Here is a 25,550-nt window from a genome sequence, read left to right as displayed (position 1 = left end):
CATTTGAAAACATTCACATTTAAAAAAAAAAATTCTTTTAGCTTTGTATAAAAGTTCAAAAGCTTAATCGTTAGCTGATAATCTTTAGTGGATGGCATGGCCTAATGACAGTCCCGTACCTGATTAACTACACGAGAACAGAAACGGGATACATTCGTAGGAAGGTCTACTTTCCTTAGACGTTAGTGAGGTAATAGAATGGTGTACCAGAAAAACTGTTAATCTGGCCAAAAGGTCTCTTTATAACGGTGATATCTTGTTAGTGGAAAATAACTAGCTAGGCATCAGAAGCGTCGTTACTGCTAATTATGAAATATCTGACAAATAAAAGTTGCTGAGTAGGAGAGATAAACTCGCCTCGTGAGGCACATAAGAACTCATGCCACGCACATATATATATATCACACGTCCAGAAGCAAGGTCAGTCGCCCTTTCTGCTGCCACACCTCAACTTGCGCGCCATGGCTGCTGAAGGTACTAACATGTGTCACATAGTAGAAGGCTTCACTTAAAAGTAGCTAACGGCTTTTGAAATTTGCATTTGCTTAGTATTTTCTGATCTAACGTGTGAAATAAAGACCCTTGAAGTCGAATTTGCAATTATTCAGCATTCAAACACACGCAGATGAAAATCTACGTCAAGATCGCCAATTTTCTTTACTGATTACCGGTTTGGGCTAATTTACTTATTTATTTATTTACACAATAAGATCCGTAGGACCAAATTGAAGAGCAAATCTCCAAGGTCATGGAATTACAGCATAAAAGAAATAACAGATAAAAATAAATGTTTATGAACCCGAAAAAAGTCAATCCTTAAGTTTAAGTAAACGCAATCAACAATGCAATAAGAATCAGCTTAATTTTTCAAGGAACTCCTCGACAGGATAGAAGGAGTGACCCATGAGGAAACTCTTCAGTTTCGATTTGAAAGCGCGTGAATTACTCGTAAGAGTTTTGCATTCGAGTGGCAGCTTATTGAAAATGGACGCAGCAGTATACTGCACACCTTTTTACTCAAGAGTTAAGGAAATACGATCCAAATGCAGGTTTGATTTCTGCCGAGTATTAACCGAGTGAAAGCTGCTTATTCTTGGGAATAAGCTAATATTGTTAACAAGAAATGACAGTAAGGAATATATATATTGAGAGGCCAATGTCAAAATACCCACACACCTGATCAGGGCTCGACAAGAGGTTCGTGAACTTACACCACTTACTGCCTAAACAGCCCGTTTCTGAGTCAAAAATATCCTTTTAGAATGGGAAGAGTTACCCCAAAATTAATACCATACGACATAAGCGAATGAAAATAAGCAAACTAGAGTAATTTTCGTGTCGAACGATCACTCACTTCTGGTATCGTTCGAATAGTAAAAATGGCAGTATTAAGTCTTTGAACAAGATCCTGAACGTGGGCTTTCCATGACAGTTTACTATCTATCTGAACACCTAGAAATTTAAACTGTTCAGTTTCACTAATCATATGCCTGTTCTGTGAAATTAAAACGTCGGATTTTGCTGAATTGTGTGTTAGAAACTGTAAAAACTGAGTCTACCTGTGATTCAGCGTTAGTTTATTTCTACAAGCCATGAACTTAGGTCATGTGCTGCACTATTTGAAACCGCGCCAATGTTGTACACAACATCTTTTAATACCGAGCTAGTGTCATCAGCAGACAGGAATATTTTAGAGTTAGCCGTAATACTAGATGGCGAATTATTTATATAAATAAGGATCAGGAGTGGCCCCAACACTGATCCCTGGGGCACCCCCCACTTGACAGTACCCCACTCAGACCCCATATCACAGCTGTTATCAACATTGTGAATAATGAACTTTTGCTGCCTGTTGCTAAAGTAAGAGGTGAACCAATTGTGAGCTACTCCCTGTATTCTGTAATGATCCATCTTCTGAAGCAATATTTTGTGATCAACACAATGAAATGCCTTAGTTAAATCAAAAAAATGTCAAGTGCTCGAAACCTTTTGTTTAGCCCATCCAGTACCTCACAGGGAAAAGAGAATATAGCATTTACAGTTGTTAAACGACTTCTAAAGCCGAACTGTAGTACATTTGATAGCAAATCGTGTGATATGAAATGATCAATTATCCTTACATACACAGCCTTTTCAATAACTTTTGCAAACACTGATGGCATAGAAATAGGTCTAAAATTATCTACATTATTCCTTTCTCCCGTTTTATAAAGCGGCTTTACTACTGAGTACTTTAATCGCTCAGGAAACTGACCATTCCTAAAGGAAAAATTACAAATATGGTTAACATGTGCAGCACAGTACTTTAATATTCTGCTAGACCCTCCATCATAACCATGAAAATCCTTAGTCTTTAGTGATTTAATTATTGACTCAATTTCCTCTTGTCTGTAATACAGAGGAGTATTTCAGACGTCTCGGAAATGCATTTTCCAAGAAAGTTATATGATTCCCTATACAAACTAAATTTTTATTTAATTCACCAGCAATGCTCATAAAATGATTGTGAAATACTGTACATATATCTGATTTATCAGTAACAGAAGTATTTTTACTATGAACTGACTTAATATCGTCAGCCTTGTGCTGCTGACCAGACACTTCCTTCACAACTGACCATATGGTTTTAATTTTACCCTGTGAATTAGCTATTCTATTTGCATTCAACATACTCTTTGCCTTTCTAATAGCATTTTTAAGTACCTTGCAATACTGTTTGTAATGGGCTACTGTAGCTTGATTGTGACTACTCATAACATTTTGATATAGTTCCCGCTTTGTTCTACGAGATATCCTTATCCCACTAGTCAGCCACACAGGCTGTCCATTACTGATAGTACCCCGTTTAGAGCGTTGTAATGGAAAGCGACTCTCAAAGAGCATGAGAAATGTATTAATAAAAGCATTGTATTTATCATCTATGTTATTAGCACTATAAAGATCCTGTCACTCTCGTTCCTTGACAAGGTTTAAAAACTTTGTATAGCTGTTGGATTAACTTTCCTACATAGTTTGTAATTAAATATGACATTGGTTTGAATACAAAAGCCTTTTAGTGTTAAAATTTGTGCATCGTGGTCTGAAAGGACATTCACACTTTTATTAACAGAATGCCCATCTAGTAATGAAGAATGAATAAAAATATTGTCTACAGCTGTGCTACTGTTCCCCTCCACCATAGTTGCAAAAAGCACAGTCTGAATCAGATCATATCAATTTAGGAGATCCTTTTTCTTGCACCATCATATACTAAATTAATATTGAAGTCACCACATACAATCCGGCCGCCGTGGCCGAGTGGTTCTAGGCGCTTCAGTCCGGAACCGCGCGAAACCTGCAGGTTCGAATCCTGACTCGGGCATGGATGTGTGTGATGTCCTTAGGTTAGTTAGGTTTAAGGAGTTCTACGTTCTAGGGGACTAACGACCCTAGTCCCATAGTGCTCAGAGCAATTTGAACCATTTTTTCACCACATACAACTAACTCCTGGTACTTCCTAGAAAAGGAATCAAGAACCCTCTCTAGCTTGAGCAGAAATGCTCTGAAGTCGGAGTTAGGGGACCTATAAACAACAACAATTAGAAGTTTAGTTTCACTACATTCAGCTGTCCCTGCACAACATGACCTAACTTCATGGCTTGTAGAAATTAACTAACGCTGAATCACAGGTAGACTCAGTTTTACAGTTTCTAACACACAATTCAGCAAAATCCGACGTTTTAATTTCACAGAACAGGCATATGATTAGTGAAACTGAACATAAGCGGTTCACTAACTTTATCTCTAGTACATCTTATATTTTGATGAAATATGCTAATTCCGTCTCTACTTGGAAATATTACATTCTCGAAAGTTGAACCCTTAGCTAGAGGGACTTCCTTTAGCAGGTATACCTATCAGCTGACTTCAGTCTAAAAACGGTGCAGCTCTAACACCAACTGCTACAGGCATTTTTCCATGAGTGACACCATCACCCACTACACTGTCATCTATAAGATTAGCCAGCCTCCCCTTCCCATACCTATTGAGGTGCAGGCCATGCCTAGTGAAACCCAGTTTACTGACAGCCCCCACTGGCACCACTGAGATGTGAGCCATGCCCTCTGCCATCAGCGCCCTCTCCAGCCCCATGGTAACGCCCCTAACAGCCGCATTAAGGTGAGGCTGATCATGACGGTTAAACAGTTGCACGAAATGCACATTAGTGCCACAAGTTTGAGTAGCTATCTTCACCAGGTCACAGCGTACATCATATTCCCCGTCCCTATCAAGATTGTTCCCTGCTCCACCCACTAACTCTACCTGATCATCCTTCGTAAAGTTCCTACATAACTCCCCTATACTGTCATTCACTTGAGCCAACCCTACACTAGGCTTCACAATGCTGGTGACCTGATACTCACGACCCGACACTTCCTGCAACTGCTGGCCCACACCTCTACCGTGAGAAGTACCTAGCAACAGAGCCTTTACAACTAACCTAGGCCTCCTAATTGCTGAGGACTGCTGCATGTTCCCTACATCTACAGCTACACGAAGCTTCTCTCCACTCAACTCTGACAGTTGGTCAAATCTATTGCATACACGTCTGAATAGTTCCTCTTCCTAGCTGCCTTCTTGCCAACTGCCGGTTACCGAGCCATCTTCAGGTCAGTCTCAAATGTCATTCAGTGTGTGAGATTCATTACACTCGTAGTACGTTCCAGAGCTAAGTCGTACTAGTTAGATAAAAAGTACTACAGTGAAAATCGTAGTTCATTATGCAAATTGACAACGTCAATCACTAATCTGTATTATAGGTTGTCATTAAGCACAGTTTCTGGAGCATCCATTGTAAGTGAATAGAAGCGGAGTGATAAATAATTCTCGTTTAAAGTAAATCATTATACACGTATTTGATCTCAAGCTCTTCGATATCTACTAAAACCGGACAAATTTTGATCATTGTGTCTAACACAGAAATCACATCGACAAGTGTTTTGCAAACGACGTTGTTGTTGCTGTTGTTGTTGTTGTTGTTCTGACTGCTGTTCTTGAGTGGAAAGGACTCGACAGCCTGACACTTAACGCCTAGCATTCTAAATAACGAACCAAATTTAAAGAAAAACACAACATCAAAAATAAATTAACGAATTACTTAAAAATCAAAAGTCTGGAGTATAATTCACAGCTAAAACAATATTCTGCAACGTAATAGGTTTACTACAGTGCTTGGCTGTCAGAGGCAGCTGGAGAAGTGCTCCTGCAAACATCCAGTGGCTCGCCAGACCGGTGTATACCAAACAACTACACTACTGGTCATTAAAATTGCTACACCACGAGGATCACGTGCTACGGACGCCGAATTTAACCGACAGGAAGAAGATGCTGTGATATGCAAATGATTAGCTTTTCACAGTATTCACACAAGGTTGGCGCCGGTGGCGACACTCACAACGTGCTGACATGAGGAAAGTTTCCAACCGATTTCTCATACACAAACAGCAGTTGACCGGCGTTGCCTGGTGAACCGTTGTTGTGATGCCTCGCGTAGCCTATCGCCATTGCGGTTTATCGTACCGCGACATTGCTGCTCGCGTTGGTCGAGATCCAATGATTGTTAGGAGAATATGGAATCGGTGGGTTCAAGAGGGTAATACGGAACGCTTGCTGGATCCGAACGACCTCGTATCACTAGCAATCGAGATGACAGGCATCCGCATGGCTGTAACGGATCGTGGAGCCACGTCTTTATTCCTAAGTGAACAGATGGGGACGTTTTCAAGACAACAACCATATGGATGAACAGTTCGACGACGTTTGCAGCAGCATGGACTACCATCTCGGAGACCATGGCTTCGGTTACCCTTGACGCTGCATCACAGACAGGAGCACCTGCAATGGTGTACTCGGCGACGAACCTGGGAGCACGAATGGCGAAACGTCATTTTTTCGGATGAATCCAGGTTCTGTTTACAGCATCATGACGGTCGCATCCGTGTTTGGCGACATCGCTGTGAACGCACATTCGAAGCGTGCCATACTGGCGTATCACCCGGCGTGATGGTATGGGGTGCCATTGGTTACACGTCTCGGTCACCTCTTGTTCGCATTGACGGCACTTTGAACAGTGGACGTTACATTTCAGATGTGTTACGACTCGTGGCTCTACCCTTCATTCGATCCCTGCGAAACGCTACATTTCAGCAGGATAATGCACGACCGCATGTTGCAGGTCCTGTACTGGCCTTTCTGGATACAGAAAATGTTCGACTGCTGCCCTGGCCAGCACATTCTCCAGATCTCTCACCAATTGAAAACGTCTGGTCAATGGTGGCCGTGCAACTGGCTCGTCACAATACTCCAGTCACTACTCTTGATGAACTGTGGTATCGTGTTGAAGCTGCATGGGCATCCAAGCTCTGTTTGACTCAATGCCCAGGCGTATCAAGGCCGTTATTACGGCCAGAGGTGGTTGTTCTGGGTACTGATTTCTCAGGATCTATGCACTCAAATTACGTGAAAATGTAATGACTTGTCAGTTCTAGTATAAAATAGTTGTCCAATGAATACCCGTTTATCATCTGCATTTCTTCTTTGTGTAGCAATTTTAATGGCCAGTAGTGTAGTTTGCCCTCCTGAGTGTAAACATGAAGCCCGTTTCGCACATACGACGTTTCTAGTATTTCTGGTAGTTTCTAGTATTTTCATACTGTAAGCCCCTTCTCAAATTATTCACCTGTCATAAGTATCAGCCTTGGGACCGCTCCTTTTGTCGGCAATCCACTTAATGTGGTGCAACAAAAGGCAGTTCCCTGAATCACACTGAGTAGCTAGTACTGGTATTGTTCATGTTTACTGACCATACATGGACAAAAAATTTCAGAAGCACATTTCCTGACAGCTATATTTACATTAAACAGTATTAAATTTTATTTTAACGTATTTGGTGTCCCATTTACTTCTGCCATAATGAGTTACAACTGCATTTCCGCTGAGACTGCAAGCATAAATGTGTAGCGTAAATAAGTATATCTATACCTACATTGCGTAAGACTAGTGACTCCGGGCACAGAGTGCCGAAAGTTGCGTGAGAAATTCTGCAGTTGTATGCATAAATTCGTAAGCTTTCTTTTTTGTTTTCTGCAATGTTTCCATTTTGTGGAATACTTGTGGCACCTAGCAATACGAAACATGATTATAGTCTGTATGTACTCTCGCGGAATTTTAAAAGTAAGCTTCCCTTTTATGTGTAGCGTCTCCCTTTTACTGTCGGTACTGTAGTTTTGACGAGTATGTCAGTAACGCACTCTCGCGCCTGCTACACGCACGCGCAACGAGCGTTGAGAATGGCTGTGATGTGGGGTCTGAGTGGGGTGCAATCAAATGCAGGATGCCCCAGGGATCAGTGTTGGGGCCACTCCTGTTCCTTATTTATATAAATGATAAATCCTCTAGTATTACCGCTAACTCTAAAATATTTCTGTTTACTGGTCACACTAGATCGGTAGTAAAGGAGGTTGTGTGCAACATTGGCTCGGTTTGAAATAGTGCAGTACATGACCTAAGTTCATGGCTTGTAGAAAATAAACTAACGCTAAATCAGAGTAACACTCAGTTTTTACAGTTTCTAACACACAATTCAGCAAAACCCGAGGTTTTAATTACACAGAACGGGCATATGAATAGTGTAACTGAAAATTACAAATTTCTCAGTGTTCAGATAGATAGCAAACTGTCGTGGAAAGACCACCTTCAGTATCTTGTTCAATGACTTAATTATTTTTAATTTTTTTTTTAATTTTTACTATTCGATCGGTATCTGAAGTAAGTGATCGTTCGACAGGAAAATTAGCCTACTTCGCTTTTTCTCATTCGCTTATATCGTATGGTACTATATTTTGGGGTAACTTTCCCCATTCTAAAAGGATATTATTGGTTCAAAAACGGGCGGTTCCGGCAGTTAGCGGTGTAAGTTCATGAACCTCTTGTCGATCCCTGTTCATGAGTCTGGGTATTTTGACACTGACCTCTCAATATATATATATATATATATATATATATATATATATATATATATATATATATATATAGCTGTCATTTCTTGTTAGCAATATTAAATTATTCCCTAGAACAAGCAGGTTTCAATCAGTTTATACTCAGCAGAAATCAAACCTGCATTGGGATCGGACTTCCTTAACTTTTTTGCAGAAAAGTGTGCAGTATACTGCTGCATCCATTTTCAATAAGCTGCCCATCGAATTCAAAAATCTTAGCAGCAATGCACGTGTTTTTAAATCGAAACTAAGAAGTTTCCTCATGGGTCACTCCTATTCTGTCGAGGAGTTCCTTGAAAAATTAAGCTGATTCTTGTTGTATTGTTGATTGCCTTTACTTAAACTTATGGCTTGAATTTTTCGGGTTCATAAACATTTTGTTTTGATCTGTTATTACTCTTATGTTGTCATTTCATGTACCGACATGTTCCATGACCTTGGAGCTTTGGTCGTCAATTTGGTCCTACGGAACTTGTCGTGTAAATAAAAAAAAATTAACACATCCTTCCTACACCCTCTACGAACAAATTTTTTACTGGCCACTTCTTTCATGGGTGAATTTTGTTTTATTTCTTCATGAATCTTCCAAAGAATCTTAGCAGGGTATTTGCTTTTGCTGCAGCTACGTGACTGGCCAGTAAAATTAAAGCACCGGGATCGACAGCAAACAACGAAATTTGTCTCATCGTGTACGCATAGTGGGAACAATATAGGAGTAAAGTTGTAGGCGATCTGGATGTGTACAGCTGTACAGGGTACCGTAGTTAGCAGAATGTGCCACCTCTGTCAGCAGCAGTGGCTGCAGTGTGGTTGGATTTGAGTCGAACTGAACTTGGATGAGGGATAAGGGAACTTCATTTCGTATGTGGTTTACAGAATTACAGTTTACAAGTATATATTTGAAACTGGTATACAGTTTACAGAGTTGCAGTTTACAAGTACACTACATGATCAAAACTATCCGGACACCCCCAAAAACATACGTTTTTCATATTACGTGCATTGTACTGACACCTACTATCAGGTACTCCATATCAGTGACCTCAGTAGTAGAGAGAGCAGAATGGGGCGCTCCGCGGAGCTCACGGACTTAGAACGTGGTCAGGTGGTTGGGTGTCACTTGTGTCATGCGTCTGTACGCACACCTAAACATCCCTGGGTCCACTGTTTCCGATGTGACAGTGAAGTGGAAACGTCAAAGGACACGTACAGCACAAAAGCGTACAGGCCGACCTAGTCTGTTGGCTGACAGACCGCCGAAAGTTGAAGAGGGTCATAATGTGTAATGCTAGACGTCTATCCAGACCATCACACTTCCAAACTCCATCAGGATCCACTGTAAGCACTATGACAAGCGGGAGGTGAGAAAACGGATTTCATAGTCGAGCGGCTGCTCGTAAGCCACACAGCACGCTGGTAATTGCGAAACGACACCTCGCTTGGTGTAAGGAGCGTAAACATTGAACTATTGAACAGTGGATAAACGTTGTGTGGAGTGACGAATCACGGTATACAATGTGGCGATCCGATGGCAGGGTGTGGCGAATGCCCGGTGAACGTCATCTGCCAACGTGTGAAGTACGAACAGTAAAATTCGGAGGCTGTGGTGCTACGGTGTGCTCGCGTTTTTCATGGAGGGGTCTTGGACCCGTTGTTGTTTTGCGTGGAACTATCACAACAAAGGCGTACATTGATGTTTTAAACATCTTCTTGCTTCCCACTGTTGAAGAGCAATTCGGGGATGGCGATTGCATCTTTGAACACGATCGATCACTTGCTCATAATGCACGGTCTGTGGCGGAGTGGTTACACGACAATCACATCCCTGTAATGGACTGGCCTACACAGAGTCCTGATCTGTGAACCTATAGAACACCGTTGGGATATTTTGGAACGCCGACTTCGTGCCAGGCCTCACCGACCGACACCGACACCACTCTTCAGTGCAGCACTCCGTGAAGAATGGGCCGCCATTCCCTAAGAAACCCTCCAGCACCTGGCTGAACGTATGGCTGCGAGAGTGGAAGTTGTCATCAAGGCTAAAAGGTGGGCCTACGCCATAATGAATCCCAGCATTACCGATGGAGTCGCTACAAACTTGCAAGTCATTTGCAACCAGGTGTCCAGATACTTTTGATCACATAGTGTACATATTTGAAACTGATACAATATAAGATAATATGCAATACACACACACACACACACACACACACACACACACACATATGTATATATATATATATATATATATATATATATATATATATATATATATATACGGAGTTAGACATTTCCCGTTTCCCGTTACAAACTTCTACGACCTGCAAGGGAACATAGTCAGTACATAATATTTCAAAGTGGATTCCACGTACGGAAACTTGCCGTTCCCGTGCTGCAACACTTTGAAGACCCGTTGCTAACCCGACCAATTTTACAAGTAATTGACTAGGCGTGAAGCAGTTCATTAGTTGTTTTACTGTTTCACTCACTAATAGCGAACGAAATTGTTCGTGAAGTGGCTGACAGTTACTCTTCAACCTGACGCAGTACGGAGTTCTCTAATTCGGGTGTACAGTCTCTCCGTGGAGCAACACGGTCACGCCTGCTGACGGTGAAGGTACCCTTTCTCGAAGTCGTTGCGTAAGTTTAGCGAAAACGGTATGAGATGGAACCGGATGTTGTGGAGAACGATCCGTTGCCGTGAGCTTCGCCGTTCGGAAGGATCACGTCTGTGTATTCTGCAAACATGTACACGGCTGTGTTGCTCTAACACTCACAGGCACGTGAAGAAGGCTGGAACCAGGTCACAGAGGTAGGACAGACGTTCTGACGTAACCACCCACCCTCCCCCCCTCATGACTACCGTGTTGCATGCCTACGTAGCAAACGTGTTTTCAAACGACTGTAGTACGAAAACGTTTCCGTAACATGTGTTCCTATTCAAAATGTTATGCAGTCACTCTCCTCCACTAGTCCTAGACGTCCTGTAACATCTACATCATACTCCGCAAGCCAACTAATGGTGTGAGGCGGAAGGCACTTTCGGTACCACTGTCTCATCCCTCCAACCCTGTTCCACTCGCGAATAGTGTGTGGGAAGAATGATTGTCGGTACGCCTCTGTATTGGCTCTACTTTGTCGAATTTTCTCCTCGTAGTCAACACGCGAGATGAATGTCTGGGCAGGTAATATGTTGTCCGACTCCTCCTGAAAAGTGCTGTCCGGAAATTTCAATAGTAAATCTCTCCTTGATGCACAACGTCTCTCTTGTAACATCTGCCAGTGAAATTTGATTGGCGTCTGAGTAGCACTCCCTCGCTAGCTGAACGCTCCCGTGACGAAATGCGCCGCTCTTCGTGGGATCTTCTCTATCTCCTCTATCAGTCCTACCTGATAGGGATCGCAGACAGATGAACAATACTCAAGAATCGGACGAACAAGCGCCTTATAAGCCACCTCTTTTGTGGATGAGTTACATTGCCTTAAGATTCTTCCGATGAATCTGAGTCTGGTGTCTGCTTTTCCCATTATCTGTTTTATGTGGTCATTCGACTTAAGATCACTCTGCACAGTTACGCCTCGATATTTTACGGCAGACGCTGTCTCCAGCTGTTTGTCATCAATAGTGTAGCTGTACAGTAGTGGATTTCTTTTCCTATGTTTGCGGAGTATGCTACATTTATTTACGTTCAGGGTCAACTGCCAGAGCCTGCACCATTCATCAATTCTCTGCAGGTCGTTCTGCAAATTCTTACTATCTTCTGGCGTTGCTACTATGGTATGGGCATCCGACGCTTTCTACTAGATCATTTATATGTACTGTAAACATCAACGGTCCTATCACACTTCGGTGTGGTACTCGACGTTTCTTTTCCCGTTAAGATCCACGTATTGAGTTCTATCTACAAGAAAGTCTCGAATCCAACCTCGGGTCTGCTCCGATACTGCGTAAGCTCGTTCTTTTTTCGTTAAACGGCAATGCGCGACGGTGTCAAAGCCTTACTGAAACGAAGGAACACCGCCTCAATCTCAGCCTCGTGGTCCACTGCGGTGTGGGTCTCATGGAGGAACAGAGAAAGAGCTGAGTTTCGCAGGATCTCTGTTTGCGGAAGCCATGTTGACTTGTACAGAGGAGATGTTCATTTTCCAAGAACGTCATAATTCTTGAGCATAAAACATGTTCCATAGTTCTACAACAGCCTGACGTCAAAGAAATAGGTGTATAATTGTGTGGATCTGGCTTACGGCCGCGCCCGGGCTCCCGGGTTCGATTCCCGGCGGGGTCAGGGATTTTCTCTGCCTCGTGATGACTGGGTGTTGTGTGATGTTCTTAGGTTAGTTAGGTTTAAGTAGTTCTAAGTTCTAGGGGACTGATGACCATCGATGTTAAGTCCCATAGTCCTCAGAGCCATTTGAACCATTTGTCTTACGGCGTTTCTTAAAAACGGGAATGGCCTGCGCTTTTTCCAGTCGTTAGGTACCTTTCGTTGCTCGAGCGATCTACAATAAATTACTGCTAGAAGTTCTTTCGCACAATCTTTATAGAATCTTATAGGTATCTCATCTGGTCCTGAAGCCTTTCCACTACTATGCGACTGTAGCTGCTTTTCAGTTCCGGTTGTCTCAAAATCTACGATTTCGATGTTCGTACGACGATTGAAAGGAGGGACAGTGTTACGATCCTTTACTTACGGTGAAACAACTTCGGAAGACCGAATTGAGTATTTCGGCCTTCTCTCTTTTATCTTCCGTTTCGGTGCCGGTGTGGTCGCTGAGAGAATCAATAGATGATTTTGACCCGCTTACTGATTTTTCGGGAATTTGCAAACAATATGTACGAGGGTTGGAACTTTAATAGTGGCAACTACACTCCTGGAAATTGAAATAAGAACACCGTGAATTCATTGTCCCAGGAAGGGGAAACTTTATTGACACATTCCTGGGGTCACATACATCACATGATCACACTGACAGAACCACAGGCACATAGACACAGGCAACAGAACATGCACAATGTCGGCAGTAGTACAGTGTATATCCACCTTTCGCAGCAATGCAGGCTGCTATTCTCCCATGGAGACGATCGTAGAGATGCTGGATGTAGTCCTGTGGAACGGCTTGCCATGCCATTTCCACCTGGCGCCTCAGTTGGACCAGCGTTCGTGCTGGACGTGCAGACCGCGTGAGACGACGCTTCATCCAGTCCCAAACATGCTCAGTGGGGGACAGATCCGGAGATCTTGCTGGCCAGGGTAGTTGACTTACACCTTCTAGAGCACGTTGGGTGGCACGGGATACATGCGGACGTGCATTGTCCTGTTGGAACAGCAAGTTCCCTTGCCGGTCTAGGAATGGTAGAACGATGGGTTCGATGACGGTTTGGATGTACCGTGCACTATTCAGTGTCCCCTCGACGATCACCAGTGGTGTACGGCCAGTGTAGGAGATCGCTCCCCACACCATGATGCCGGGTGTTGGCCCTGTGTGCCTCGGTCGTATGCAGTCCTGATTGTGGCGCTCACCTGCACGGCGCCAAACACGCATACGACCATCATTGGCACCAAGGCAGAAGCGACTCTCATCGCTGAAGCCGACACGTCTCCATTGGTCTCTCCATTCACGCCTGTCGCGACACCACTGGAGGCGGGCTGCACGATGTTGGGGCGTGAGCGGAAGACGGCCTAACGGTGTGCGGGACCGTAGCCCAGCTTCATGGAGACGGCTGCGAATGGTCCTCGCCGATACCCCAGGAGCAACAGTGTCCCTAATTTGCTGGGAAGTGGCGGTGCGGTCCCCTACGGCACTGCGTAGGATCCTACGGTCTTGGCGTGCATCCGTACGTCGCTGCGGTCCGGTCCCAGGTCGACGGGCACGTGCACCTTCCGCCGACCACTGGCGACAACATCGATGTACTGTGGAGACCTCACGCCCCACGTGTTGAGCAATTCGGCGGTACGTCCACCCGGCCTCCCGCATGCCCACTATACGCCCTCGCTCAAAGTCCGTCAACTGCACATACGGTTCACGTCCACGCTGTCGCGGCATGCTACCAGTGTTAAAGAGTGCGATGGAGCTCCGTATGCCACGGCAAACTGGCTGACACTGACGGCGGCGGTGCACAAATGCTGCGCAGCTAGCGCCATTCGACGGCCAACACCGCTGTTCCTGGTGTGTCCGCTGTGCCGTGCGTGTGATCATTGCTTGTACAGCCCTCTCGCAGTGTCCGGAGCAAGTATGGTGGGTCTGACACACCGGTGTCAATGTGTTCTTTTTTCCATTTCCAGGAGTGTATTTATATACAGCTTGTAGAAACTAGATACGTCTTTCAAAGTTTTACTGACCTTCAAAGTAGTCGCCAGCATCGTTTATAACCCGTTGCCAGCGATATGGAAGTCGTAGGATACTCTTAGCAGTGCCAGTTGTGTTGACAGTTCGAGCGGCGCGGTCTATTGCCCGACGAATTTGTAGCAGTTTTGAAACGAATGCCGTGAAGAGTTTCCTTCAGTTTAGAAATCGAGTTGAACTTATGACGGCTTAAGTCGTGGGACTGCAGTAGGTGGTATAGCAATAGCAGCCCCATCGGTTAAACAAATCAGTAACAGCTTGCACTGTACGTGCTTGAGCATTGCCTTGGCAAATTGATGGTCAGGTCCTGCAGAAAGTGTCGTCACTTCTGTCTCTCAGCTGGTCGTGGGTTGTGTTCCCAAAACGAACAGCCGTGGTGATCATGCAGGACTCTGAACGCAGCGCCTCGACATTCGCACGGCGGTCGTGGGTCGTCCACGGCCACACCGCGGGGTGGTGAACGCGTCTATTAGGGCCCAACCAGACGCGGCCGCTGTGGAATCCCGGCAGGTGCTGCTGGGCGTTCCTCCTCCCTTCACGAGGCTTAACGCGATCTTCTCAAGACAGCCAGTACTTCTGAGTGGCAATTCTACTGTGTAATCTTTCATTACATGCCGAAGTTATATGGCGTTACTAGTACCGCTTTTATGTGGTTGCGCTTAAATGCTAATCATTTGCGTGTCGAAGCACGCCAGTTCAGCGGAACGCTTTCGCGTTATTCCAATTTTAATGGCGAGGAGCGTAGTTTTATGCAGTCGTTCCACTTTGTATCGCTTCAGACGATTAGTCCTACGTTTTTTCCGGTAGGTACGATTACCAGTCGTCTGCCTCCAAAGTTTGACTTAAGGGTTAGGACGTCAAACGGACTGACTTGGAGCAGGAGAGGCATTGCAGCACATTTTAATTTCCACTGTCTACACTTTTTCAAATAAATTCATACAACTTTGCCGGCACGTCCAGGAAGGATTTACTGCCTCATTGCCTCCATACTCCAGCCGCTGGAGTTGACGAATCGCTGAAGACGCCACCACGATACTTAGCACAGCAGTCATCGTCTTCCTCTTCGCTACAGTAAGCTGCTGAGCGTTGAGAATTTAAAAAAATCTATAATACGAATTTACTAGACACGTCTCATAGATGCCAGGGTGGTTTCGGATGGGTAGTGTTCCTTTTGCTACTACCGTACTGAAGTCTGGGCTCCTTAGGACTTGTTCCCTGACTTTGGATCACAGGTAAGGAAGAGAAAGGCCAACTAAATTTCGTGTTCACGTACAGCAAATATAAAATATACTATTTACGTTTCCCAATATAAAACAATTGCATTACCGTTGCAAATACGAGCAAATACGACTGTATCACTAGTTTACTATATAATCTTGTGAGACGAACTCTTGGTACCTAACACAAAAACGTGACAAATATTTCATTAACATTTGTTATTGTTGTGTATATAATACACCATTGTGTTCTGTTGAGCTCGTAAGGGTGTTTTTGTATTCCGCCTGGAAGTCGGAGCGTGGATCTGCTCCTGCAAACTGAAGGGTAGGCCGAATGAAGAAAGCGACTAGGAGCAGGAGGGGACAAGCACTTCGGTTCTGCGATTAAAATGTTAGATGTTTACTGTAGGCAGAAACAAGCTAATAAATAGTTACATAACTCTCCGTACATCCCGTCGTGAGTAGTACAAGGTCTCAATATCAAGTCAACACACACTGTAGTTTAAGCTATGTTCCAGGCCGTCTGCTCTCGACGAAATGGCTGAATCTCCAGCGGAGCTCGTAAACCTCAACAGCGCCTGCTAGAGGGCGCTGTCGTCGGTGTCTCGTAGTAGTGCTATCGATACCACAGATGTTAAACAAAAGAAGGAATAAGTATCTGCTCAATACGGCATTCCAGTGGATTTGTCATTTTACGTGAATTGAGATGATTTGACACTCACTCAGCATGCACCAGTTACTGTCAGAAGTGCAGACTTTGATTACAGAGGATCATTAAATTTAGTATACTGCTAGTGCAACTGTTAACTTTGCAAAGTCGTTAAATAACATGTATGTTCTTATGTGTTCATGTACTTTATCAGGAAACATTTGTAAATGTTACTGCGGAAGTTGCACTTCGGCTGAATTTCTGAAAATCAAAATTTTACCCAAGTTGGACACCTTGTAGATTAATACCGTTTTCCACGGTGGAGAAAGAAACTTCTGCTTGCTGCTAAATGTGGGAGTTTCTCGCTGGTTACCTTTTTTCCGATGACACTGCACGTAACTGCAAATTTCTCACGCACCTATCGCCAGCATAATTGTGGCGCCTGCTCCACGTCAACTAATTTTCGTACGCACTCTATTTTCCTCTAGCTAGCAGGCTACTCCCAAATAGAGGTCAGCTATTGCCAATAAAAGACATTCGCTATCGATTAGACAGGTATTGCTCCACTCGCAGGTCCAGAACAGCATAGAAATTTACTGCGTGAAAAGGCCATTTCCGTCACAACGCAACATGAGCCTCACAGCTCCACTATGAAGAAAGTATATATACTGAAGCGAAAAAAGAAATTGTATTGGCATGCGTATTCAAACACAGAGACGTCTAAACTAGAGATGGGGGATCCGATCTTGAACTAATTCATAGAGTTGAATCTTTCAAAGGAATGAACAATCAGTGATTCAGAAAAAAAGAACGGTAGCTCCAAACGTTTCCCACGGCAGAGAGAGAGAGAGAGAGAGAGACAGAGAGACAGAGAGAGAGAGACAGAGCATATCAGCAGCGCCTCTGCTGGTCAGAGCACAGTGCACGCCACACAACACAGCCAGCGCCGGCCTCTGCCCTGCTTCTACCTTGGCTGCCTGCATTGTGCAGTGCCCCATTGGATTTTGTGTTTCACATATGCCGTGCCGTCTCTGTGCGTCGTCTGCCGTGTGCAGTGTCTGGCGCAGGTTAACTTCGCATCGCACTCTGTCGGCGATCGTTTCAGTCGCACGTCCTGCCCTCTGGGCAGTTGATGCGAGCAACAGGACAGAGAGCCACCTAGCGGATAACATAGGAACTACTTGCAAAAACCTGCTCGCAAGGGAATGGACGATTTGGCTCCGAGCGGGTGAGTTCACCGCTTCCCCCAGCCTCGGAACTCGCCCGCTCAACGCTCACCCCACCGTCTCGACTCTAGCCAGAGCGTTGAGCAAAGCGACTCAGGTGTCACTCTGGTCTCTGCGGTCTCAGCTCATGCAGTAATACAGCTCGCGGCTCGACCTGCTCGACTCAGCGCCTCTGCATCGGAGTTCATCCCCACTGGATATTGTTCTTCTTAGTAATACCGCTATGTATATTACATTATTATGTTATGTATACATCAATCGTTTTTATTTTATTTTTATTTGTTTAAACTGATTAAATTAGGTTCCTGATGACTCCTCTTACCATAGGATTTTTATTACGGACACTCGAATTTACGCTTTAATTACGAGCGAACCGATAAACGTATCGCAAAATGTGATACACCAATATTTTCCTTGTTTTATTCTGCGTAAGGCTATATGCAGCACTTTCGTTTTACAGTCAAATTTATATATTTTTTTCTTATTCTGGTACGGATTTTGCGATTTTAGGCGTCTTCGGAAGGAAACGTTCACTTTAAAAATATATGGCTTGCGATGTATTTGTATGAGGTTAATGAAATTTTAATACATTATAGCCAAATATATTGTTAATGTAAATCTCAAGTTACAACATTTTCCGATCACCCAAAAAACCACGATAGTGCAAAATACATCAATAATCAAAAACTTTGTCATATCGTGGAAATTTCAATAAACAATACAAAATTCTTACTCATTATGTGTGTTACTTCAAAATAATATCAAATAAGATCAAAATACAGGTATAGTACTGGAATAAACCAAGTTTAAAGGGCAATGTGCCTTCCATTTATTTTCTATTGTAAATGAGTGGCGAGTCATGAAAAAGAGCTAATTCATTTCAGGGAGTGAACAGTTCTGATCCAATCTGTGAAAAGAACAGTTTTGCCCATCTCTAAACAGACAGAATACGGCGCTGCTGTCGATAACGCCTGTATAGGACAACAGGTGTCTGGCGCAGCTGTTACGTCAGCTACTGCTGCTACAACGGCAGGTTACCAAGATGTGAGTGAGTCTGAACGTGGTGGTATTGTAGACAGTACACGAACGCTGGGACACAGCATCTCCGAGGTAACGATGAAGTGGGGATTTTCCCGTTGACCATTTCACGAGTTTATCTTGAATATCAGGTAAGACAGAGATTTAGGAACCAGGTTTTAAATTGTAAGACATTTCCAGGGGCAGACGTGGACTCTGAACACAATCTATTGGTTATGAACTCTAGATTGAAACTGAAGAAACTGCAAAAAGGTGGGAATTTAAGGAGATGGGAACTGGATAAACTGACTAAACCAGAGGTTGTACAGAGTTTCATGGAGAGCATAAGGGAACAATTGGCAAGAATGGGGGAAAGAAATACAGTGGAAGAAGAATGGGTAGCTCTGAGGGATGAAGTAGTGAGGGCAGCAGAGGATCAAGTGGGTAAAAAGACGAAGGCTAATAGAAATCCTTGGGTAACAGAAGAAATATTGAATTTAATTGATGAAAGGAGAAAATATAAAAATGCAGTAAATGAAGCAGGCAAAAAGGAATACAAACGTCTCGAAAATGAGGTCGACAGGAAGTGCAAAATGGCCAAGCAGGGATCGCTAGAGGACACATGTAAGGACGTAGAGGCTTATCTCACTAGGGGTAAGATAGATACTGCCTACAGGAAAATTAAAGAGACCTTTGGAGAGAAGAGAACCACTTGTATGAATATCAAGAGCTCAGATGGAAACCCAGTTCTAAGCAAAGAAGGGAAAGCAGAAGGGTCGAAGGAGTATATAGAGGGTCAATACACAGGCGATCTACTTGAGGTCAATATTATGGAAATGGAAGAGGATGTAGATGAAGATGAAATGGGAGATATGATACTGCGTGAAGAGTTTGACAGAGCACTGAAAGACCTGAGTCGTAACAAAGCTCCGGGAGTAGACAACATTCCATTAGAACTACTGGCAGCCTTGCCGGCCGCGGTGACCGTGCGGTTCTGGCGCTGCAGTCCGGAACCGCGGGACTGCTACGGTCGCAGGTTCGAATCCTGCCTCGGGCATGGGTGTGTGTGATGTCCTTAGGTTAGTTAGGTTTAAGTAGTTCTAAGTTCTAGGGGCCTTATGACCTAAGATGTTGAGTCCCGTAGTGCTCAGAGCCATTTGAGCCATTTACTGACAGCCTTGGCAGAGCCAGTCCTGACAAAACTCTGCCATCTGGTCAGCAAGATGTATGAAACAGGCGAAATACCCTCAGACTTCAAGAAGAATATAATAATTCCAATCCCAAAGACAGCAGGTGTTGACAGATGTGAAAATTACCGAACTATCAGTTTAATAAGTCATGGCTGCAAAATACTAACACGAATTGTTTACAGACGAATGGAAAAACTGGTAGAAGCCGACCTCGGGGAAGATCAGTTTGGATTCCGTAGAAATATCGGATGACGTGAGGCAATACTGACCCTACGACTTATCTTAGAAGCCAGATTCAGGAAAGACAAACCTACGTTCCTAGCATTTGTAGACTTAGAGAAAGCTTTTGACAATGTTGACTGGAATACTGCCTTTCAAATTCTGAAGGTGGCAGGGGTAAAATACAACGAGCGAAAGGCTATTTACAATTTGTACAGAAACCAGATGGCAGTTATAAGAGTCGAGGGACATGAAAGGGAAGCAGTGATTGGGAAGGGAGTGAGACAGGGTTGTAGCCTCTTTCCGATGTTATTCAATCTGTATATTGAGCAAGTAATAAGGGAAACTAAAGAAAAATTCGGAGTAGGTATTAAAATCCATGGAGAAGAAATAAAAACTTTGAGGTTCGCCGATGACATTGTAACTCTGTCAGAGACAGCAAAGGACTTGGAAGAGCAGTTGAACGGAATGGATAGCGTCTTGAAAGGAGGATATAAGATGAACATCAACAAAAGCAAAACGAGGATGATGGAATGTAGTCGAATTAAGTCAGGTGATGCTGAGGGAATTAGATTAGGAAAGGAGACAAAGTAGTAAAGGAGTTTTGCTATTTGTGGAGCAAAATAACTGATGATGGTCGAAGTAGAGAGGATATAAAATGTAGACTGGCAATGGCAAGGAAAGCATTTCTGAAGAAGAGAAATTTGTTAACATCGAGTATAGATTTAAGTGTCAGGAAGTCGTTTCTGAAAATATTTGTATGGAGTGTTGCCATGTATGGAAGTGAAACATGGACGATAACCAGTTTGGACAAGAAGAGAATAGAAGCTTTCGAAATGTGGTGCTACAGAAGAATGCTGAAGATTAGATGGGTGGATCACATAACTAATGAGGAAGTATTGAATAGGATTGGGAAGAAGAGAAATCTGTGGCACAACTTGACTAGAAGAAGGGATCGGTTGGTAGGACATGTTCTGAGGCATCAAGGGATCACCAGTTTAGTAATGGAGGGCAGCGTGGAGGGTAAAAATCGTAGAGGGAGACCAAGAGATGAATACACTAAGCAGATTCAGAAGGATGTAGGTTGCAGAAAGTACTGGGAGATGAAGGGGCTTGCACAGGATAGAGTAGCATGGAGAGCTGCATCAAACCAGTCTCCGGACTGAAGACCACAACATTAACATCAGGAATCCGGTAAAACATAAAATCTCCGACATGGCTGCGGTCAGAAAAGATACTGCAAGATCGGGACCGACGACGACTGTAGAGAAACGTTGAACGTGACAGCATTTCAACCCTTACCCAAATTGCTGCAGATTTCAATTCTGAGCCATTAGCAAGTGTCAGCATGCGAACCATTCAATAAAACTTCATCGATATGGCCTATCGGGGACAAAGGCCCATTCGTGTACCCTTGAGAAGCTTTACGCCTCGCCTGGGCCCGTCAACACTGACATTGGACTGGAAACATGCTATCTGGTCCGACGAGTCTCGTTTCAAATCGTATCGAGCAGATGGACGTGCACGGGTAGGGAGACAAGCTCACGAATCCATGGATCCTGCATGTCAGCAGGGGACTATTCAAGCTGGTGGAGGCTCTATAACGGTATGGGGCGTGTGCAGATGTAGTGATACGGGACCCCTGATACGTCTAGATACGACTCTGACGTGTGACAGGTACGTAAGCATCCTGTCCGAACACCTGCGTCCTTTCAGGCCCATTGAGCATTCCGACGGATTTGGGCAGTTCCAGCAGGACAATGCGATACCCTATACGTCCAGAATTGCTTCAGAGTGGCTCTAGGAACGTTCTTCTGATTTTAAAGACGTCCGCTGGCCACCAAACTCCCCAGACATGGATACTATTGAGCATATCTGGGATGCCTTGCAACGTGCTATTCAGAAGAGATCTCCACCCCTTCGTACTCTTTCAGATTTATGGACAGCCCTGCAGGATTCGTGGTGTCAGTTCCCTGCAGCACTACTTCAGACAATAGTCGAGCTCATGCCACGTCGTTTTGCGGAACTTCTGCGTGGTCGCTGGCGCCTTCTAGATCTACAGCTACATCCATACTCCGCAAGCCACCTGACGATGTGTGGCGGAGGGTACCTTGAGTATCTCTATCGGTTGTCCCTTCTATTCCAGTCTCGTATTGTTCGTGGAAAGAAGGATTGTCGGTATGCCTCTGTGTGGACTCTAATCTCTCTGATTTTATCCTCATGGTCTCTTCGCGAGATATACGTAGGAGGGAGCAATATAGTGCTTGACTCTTCGGTGAAGGTATGTTCTCGAAACTTCAACGAAAGCCCGTACCGAGCTACTGAGCGTCTCTCCTCAGAGTCTTCCACTGGAGTTTATCTATCATCTCCATAACGCTATCGCGATTACTAAATGATCCTGTAACAAAGCGCGCTGCTCTCCGTTGGATCTTCTCTATCTCTTCTGTCAACCCTATGTGGTACGGATCCCACACTGCTGAGCAGTATTCAAGCAATGGGCGAACAAGCGTACTGTAACCTACGTCCTTTGTTTTCGGATTGCATTTCCTTAAGATTCTTCCAATGAATCTCAGTCTGGCATGTGCTTTACCGACGATCAACTTTATATGATCATTCCATTTTAAATCACTCCTAATGCGTAGTCCCAGATAATTTATGGAATTAACTGCTTCCAGTTGCTGACCTGCTATTTTATAGCAAAATGATAAGGGCTCTATCTTTCTATGTATTCGCAGCACATTACACTTGTCTACATTGAGATTCAATTGCCATTCCCTGCACCATGCGTCAATTCGCTGCAGATCCTCCTGCATTTCAGTACAATTTTCCACTGTTACAACCTCTCGATTTACCACAGCATCATCCGCAAAAAGCCTCAGTGAGCTTCCGATGTCATCCACAAGGTCATTTATCTATATTGTGAATAGCAACGGTCCTACAACACTCCGCTGCGGCACACCTGAAATCACTCTTACTTCGGAAGACTTCTCTCCATTGAGAATGACATGCTGCGTTCTGTTATCTAGGAAATATCTTACACGATTTTAGGCAGCTGCACCAGTATCTTTGGTTCTTCAGTGTATTATGAGCAAGGAATGTGGATGTTTTATGGCTAATTGTGAATTTTTGAAAGTATTCGCCTAATTGCTTTGCAGGTCTTCCGCTGGGCGTGAAACTGCTGGCGTTTGTCCTGACGTTATGCGGTCTGTCGTCGGCGGAGCGGTCAGTGCACTTCCGAAGTGCGGTCAGCCGCAACGCAACGGGCCACTGGACCGTCAGCGTAAGTACAGCCGCGGGACCGGCTCCTAACTGCAGCTGTCTGCCTGACGTGTGCCCTTTCTTTCCAGACAGCAGTACTGCACGATGGACAGAGACGGCCCGAAGATAATGAACAGACGATAGTGTGGGGGACATACGACTTGTCGTTTACGAGTCTGTTACGGAACAATCAGCAGTCGCTGGTGACGACTATTTTAGTAACAGGTACTTAATGCCTTCTCTTTGTTGTCTTTCAGCATCATGCTGGGCCTTTATGTTTTGAACGGGTGACAGAATAGCATGAGAAGAGGTAAGCTGCTCCATGGCACTGGGCTGGAGTCGAAGCTCCAATCTTTTTTTACCCAAGTACTGACTGTAAACATGTTATGTGATGTAGAGAGGATAATTCGGTGACAACTTACTTATATTGTTTTCACGAGCTGTATTGAGCACATCTATTGCAAGGACAAATTATTGGATTGTTTCATCACTCACATCACTTGCTGGAGAAAATAGACGGCAGCGTCAGTCTCGGAACTTCTACAGTATTGCTGCAGCGGAACTTCCAGTGAATTGATACATCGTAGCACTGCGGGGATAAGCCCTGGGAGCCAGAATGTAACAGACTATTTTGAAGAAAAAAGGAAGACATGAAATAGTGAGCACGGTTTTATCATTTTGAGAGCGCTCAAAAAGAAAAATAAATGGAGGAATTGCAATGTACTTGAGCGAACTTGCTGAAATTCCTCCGATATTTCATTCAAAGAAGACAATCAAGTGCACATCACGGTTGATTTCAAGTTATCCGTAGCCACAAACAGGACTGCCAGCTCCACTTCAGGACATGACACGTTGCGGTTCAATTAATGTAAGGACGTACTGTGGGATATACTCTGCAGATGGTTTCGTAGCTGTGAATCTTCCATTTTCCGAAACTTGTAGCATCGACTTGTAATATTAGTTTTCGAGGTTTTTTTTTACGAGATTTTAATTTCCGTATGCCGTGTAGCATATTGATACTCGCACGAGCTAGTTACATATACCTAAGACTACAGCCGCATTAGCTCTGTATAAGGAATTTATGATTTTAGGACAGCTAGACTTTGAAAGAGGTGATTTCCAATAACGGTATTAGTGAATCTAGATTCATAAATTGTTTAATCATGACACAGAGCTCCTTGGAGTATTTCTAAGGCAACTGTGTATTTCCCAAGTGTTTAATGGAAGCTAAAAAGATTCTTTTCCCTGATTACTTTTCACATGCAGTTAATTTTTACTTTCGTCATTAATTCAATGTTCTTGAGAGGTCCGTTAAACCACAGAGCTTGCATTCACTGCTGGCATGCGAGACAGTACTTTCGAGTTTTCCTCCTTAGAAGACATAGGTCTACTATTTGCTAAACGATACGGACGTCTGTCCTGAAGGTAGCTCGTTTGAGAGAGTTTTCTGTCTATTCACTCAAAATCATTACAGTACTTTTCTTGACTTTGATGGAGCCAGCAAGCACAATTTCTGAAATAAACTGTTAATCCCGCTCTTTTTCGTATACCTTGGAAGAACGTAAAAGTCATACTAACAATGACTATGGTAAAATTTAATAGTCATGGGGGACTGGAATTCGATAGTAGGAAAAGTAAGAAAATAAAATGTAGTAGGTACAAATGGACTTTCTGTAAGGAATGAAAGAAGAAGCCGCCTGGTAGAATTTTGCATACAGCATAACACAATCATAGCTAACGGTTTGTGAATCATGAAAGAAGGTTGTATACCTGCAGTTTAATAAGGAACCGCTTCAAAATACTGACACGAATTCTTTACAGACGAATACAAAAACTGGTAGAAGACGACATCAGGGAAGACCTGTTTGGGTTCCGTAGAAATGTTGGAACACGCGAGGCAATACTGACTCTACGACTTATCTTAGAAGATAGACTAGGGAAAGGTAAACTTACGTATCTAGCACTTGTAGACTTAGAGAAAACTTTTGACAGCGTTTGCTGGTATATTCTCTTTCAAATTCCGAAGGTGTCAGGGGTAAAAACAGGGAGCGAAAGGCTACTTACAATTTTTACAGAATCCAGGGGGTAGTTAATTTAATTTTTCCTCACCCACTCCCTCAAATTCTACTCGCAATAATCAGCCATTCACTATGCAGGACATCATGTACCTATTAGAGTAATTTATGACTTGCTGCTTTACTAATCAGAATATTCCTAAAATAATTTTGGAGCAAACTCGACTTGTTTTTAGATAGTTTTGCTTACTTTTCCAGTTGTGCCTACTGATATAATACTACTTACTGGCTTTATCACTATCCCAGATTGGTTGTTGCTTGTTTCACAGAACATATTCGACACCGCAGCAATTTGTATGTCAGTGTACAGAAAGACAT

General features: G+C 43.7%; 1 protein-coding gene across 2 annotated transcripts in view; it reads left to right on the top strand.

Annotated features, from left to right (window-relative positions):
- Positions 1–419: 419 nt before the first annotated feature.
- The window catches only part of LOC126210329 (hemolymph lipopolysaccharide-binding protein-like), a 63,510-nt gene continuing 38,379 nt past the window's right edge, over positions 420–25,550 (top strand). For both annotated transcript variants that reach the window (XM_049939531.1, XM_049939532.1), the window contains exons 1-3: positions 420–474; positions 23,055–23,179; positions 23,247–23,382. In XM_049939531.1, coding sequence (XP_049795488.1) covers positions 462–474; positions 23,055–23,179; positions 23,247–23,382 — 274 coding nt within the window. In that variant the 5' untranslated portion in view covers positions 420–461. The remainder of the gene's footprint in view (positions 475–23,054; positions 23,180–23,246; positions 23,383–25,550) is intronic.

This window comes from Schistocerca nitens, chromosome 10, assembly GCF_023898315.1.
Source record: "Schistocerca nitens isolate TAMUIC-IGC-003100 chromosome 10, iqSchNite1.1, whole genome shotgun sequence".
NCBI lineage: Eukaryota > Metazoa > Arthropoda > Insecta > Orthoptera > Acrididae > Schistocerca > Schistocerca nitens.
This window is presented reverse-complemented; position numbering and strand designations above follow the sequence as displayed.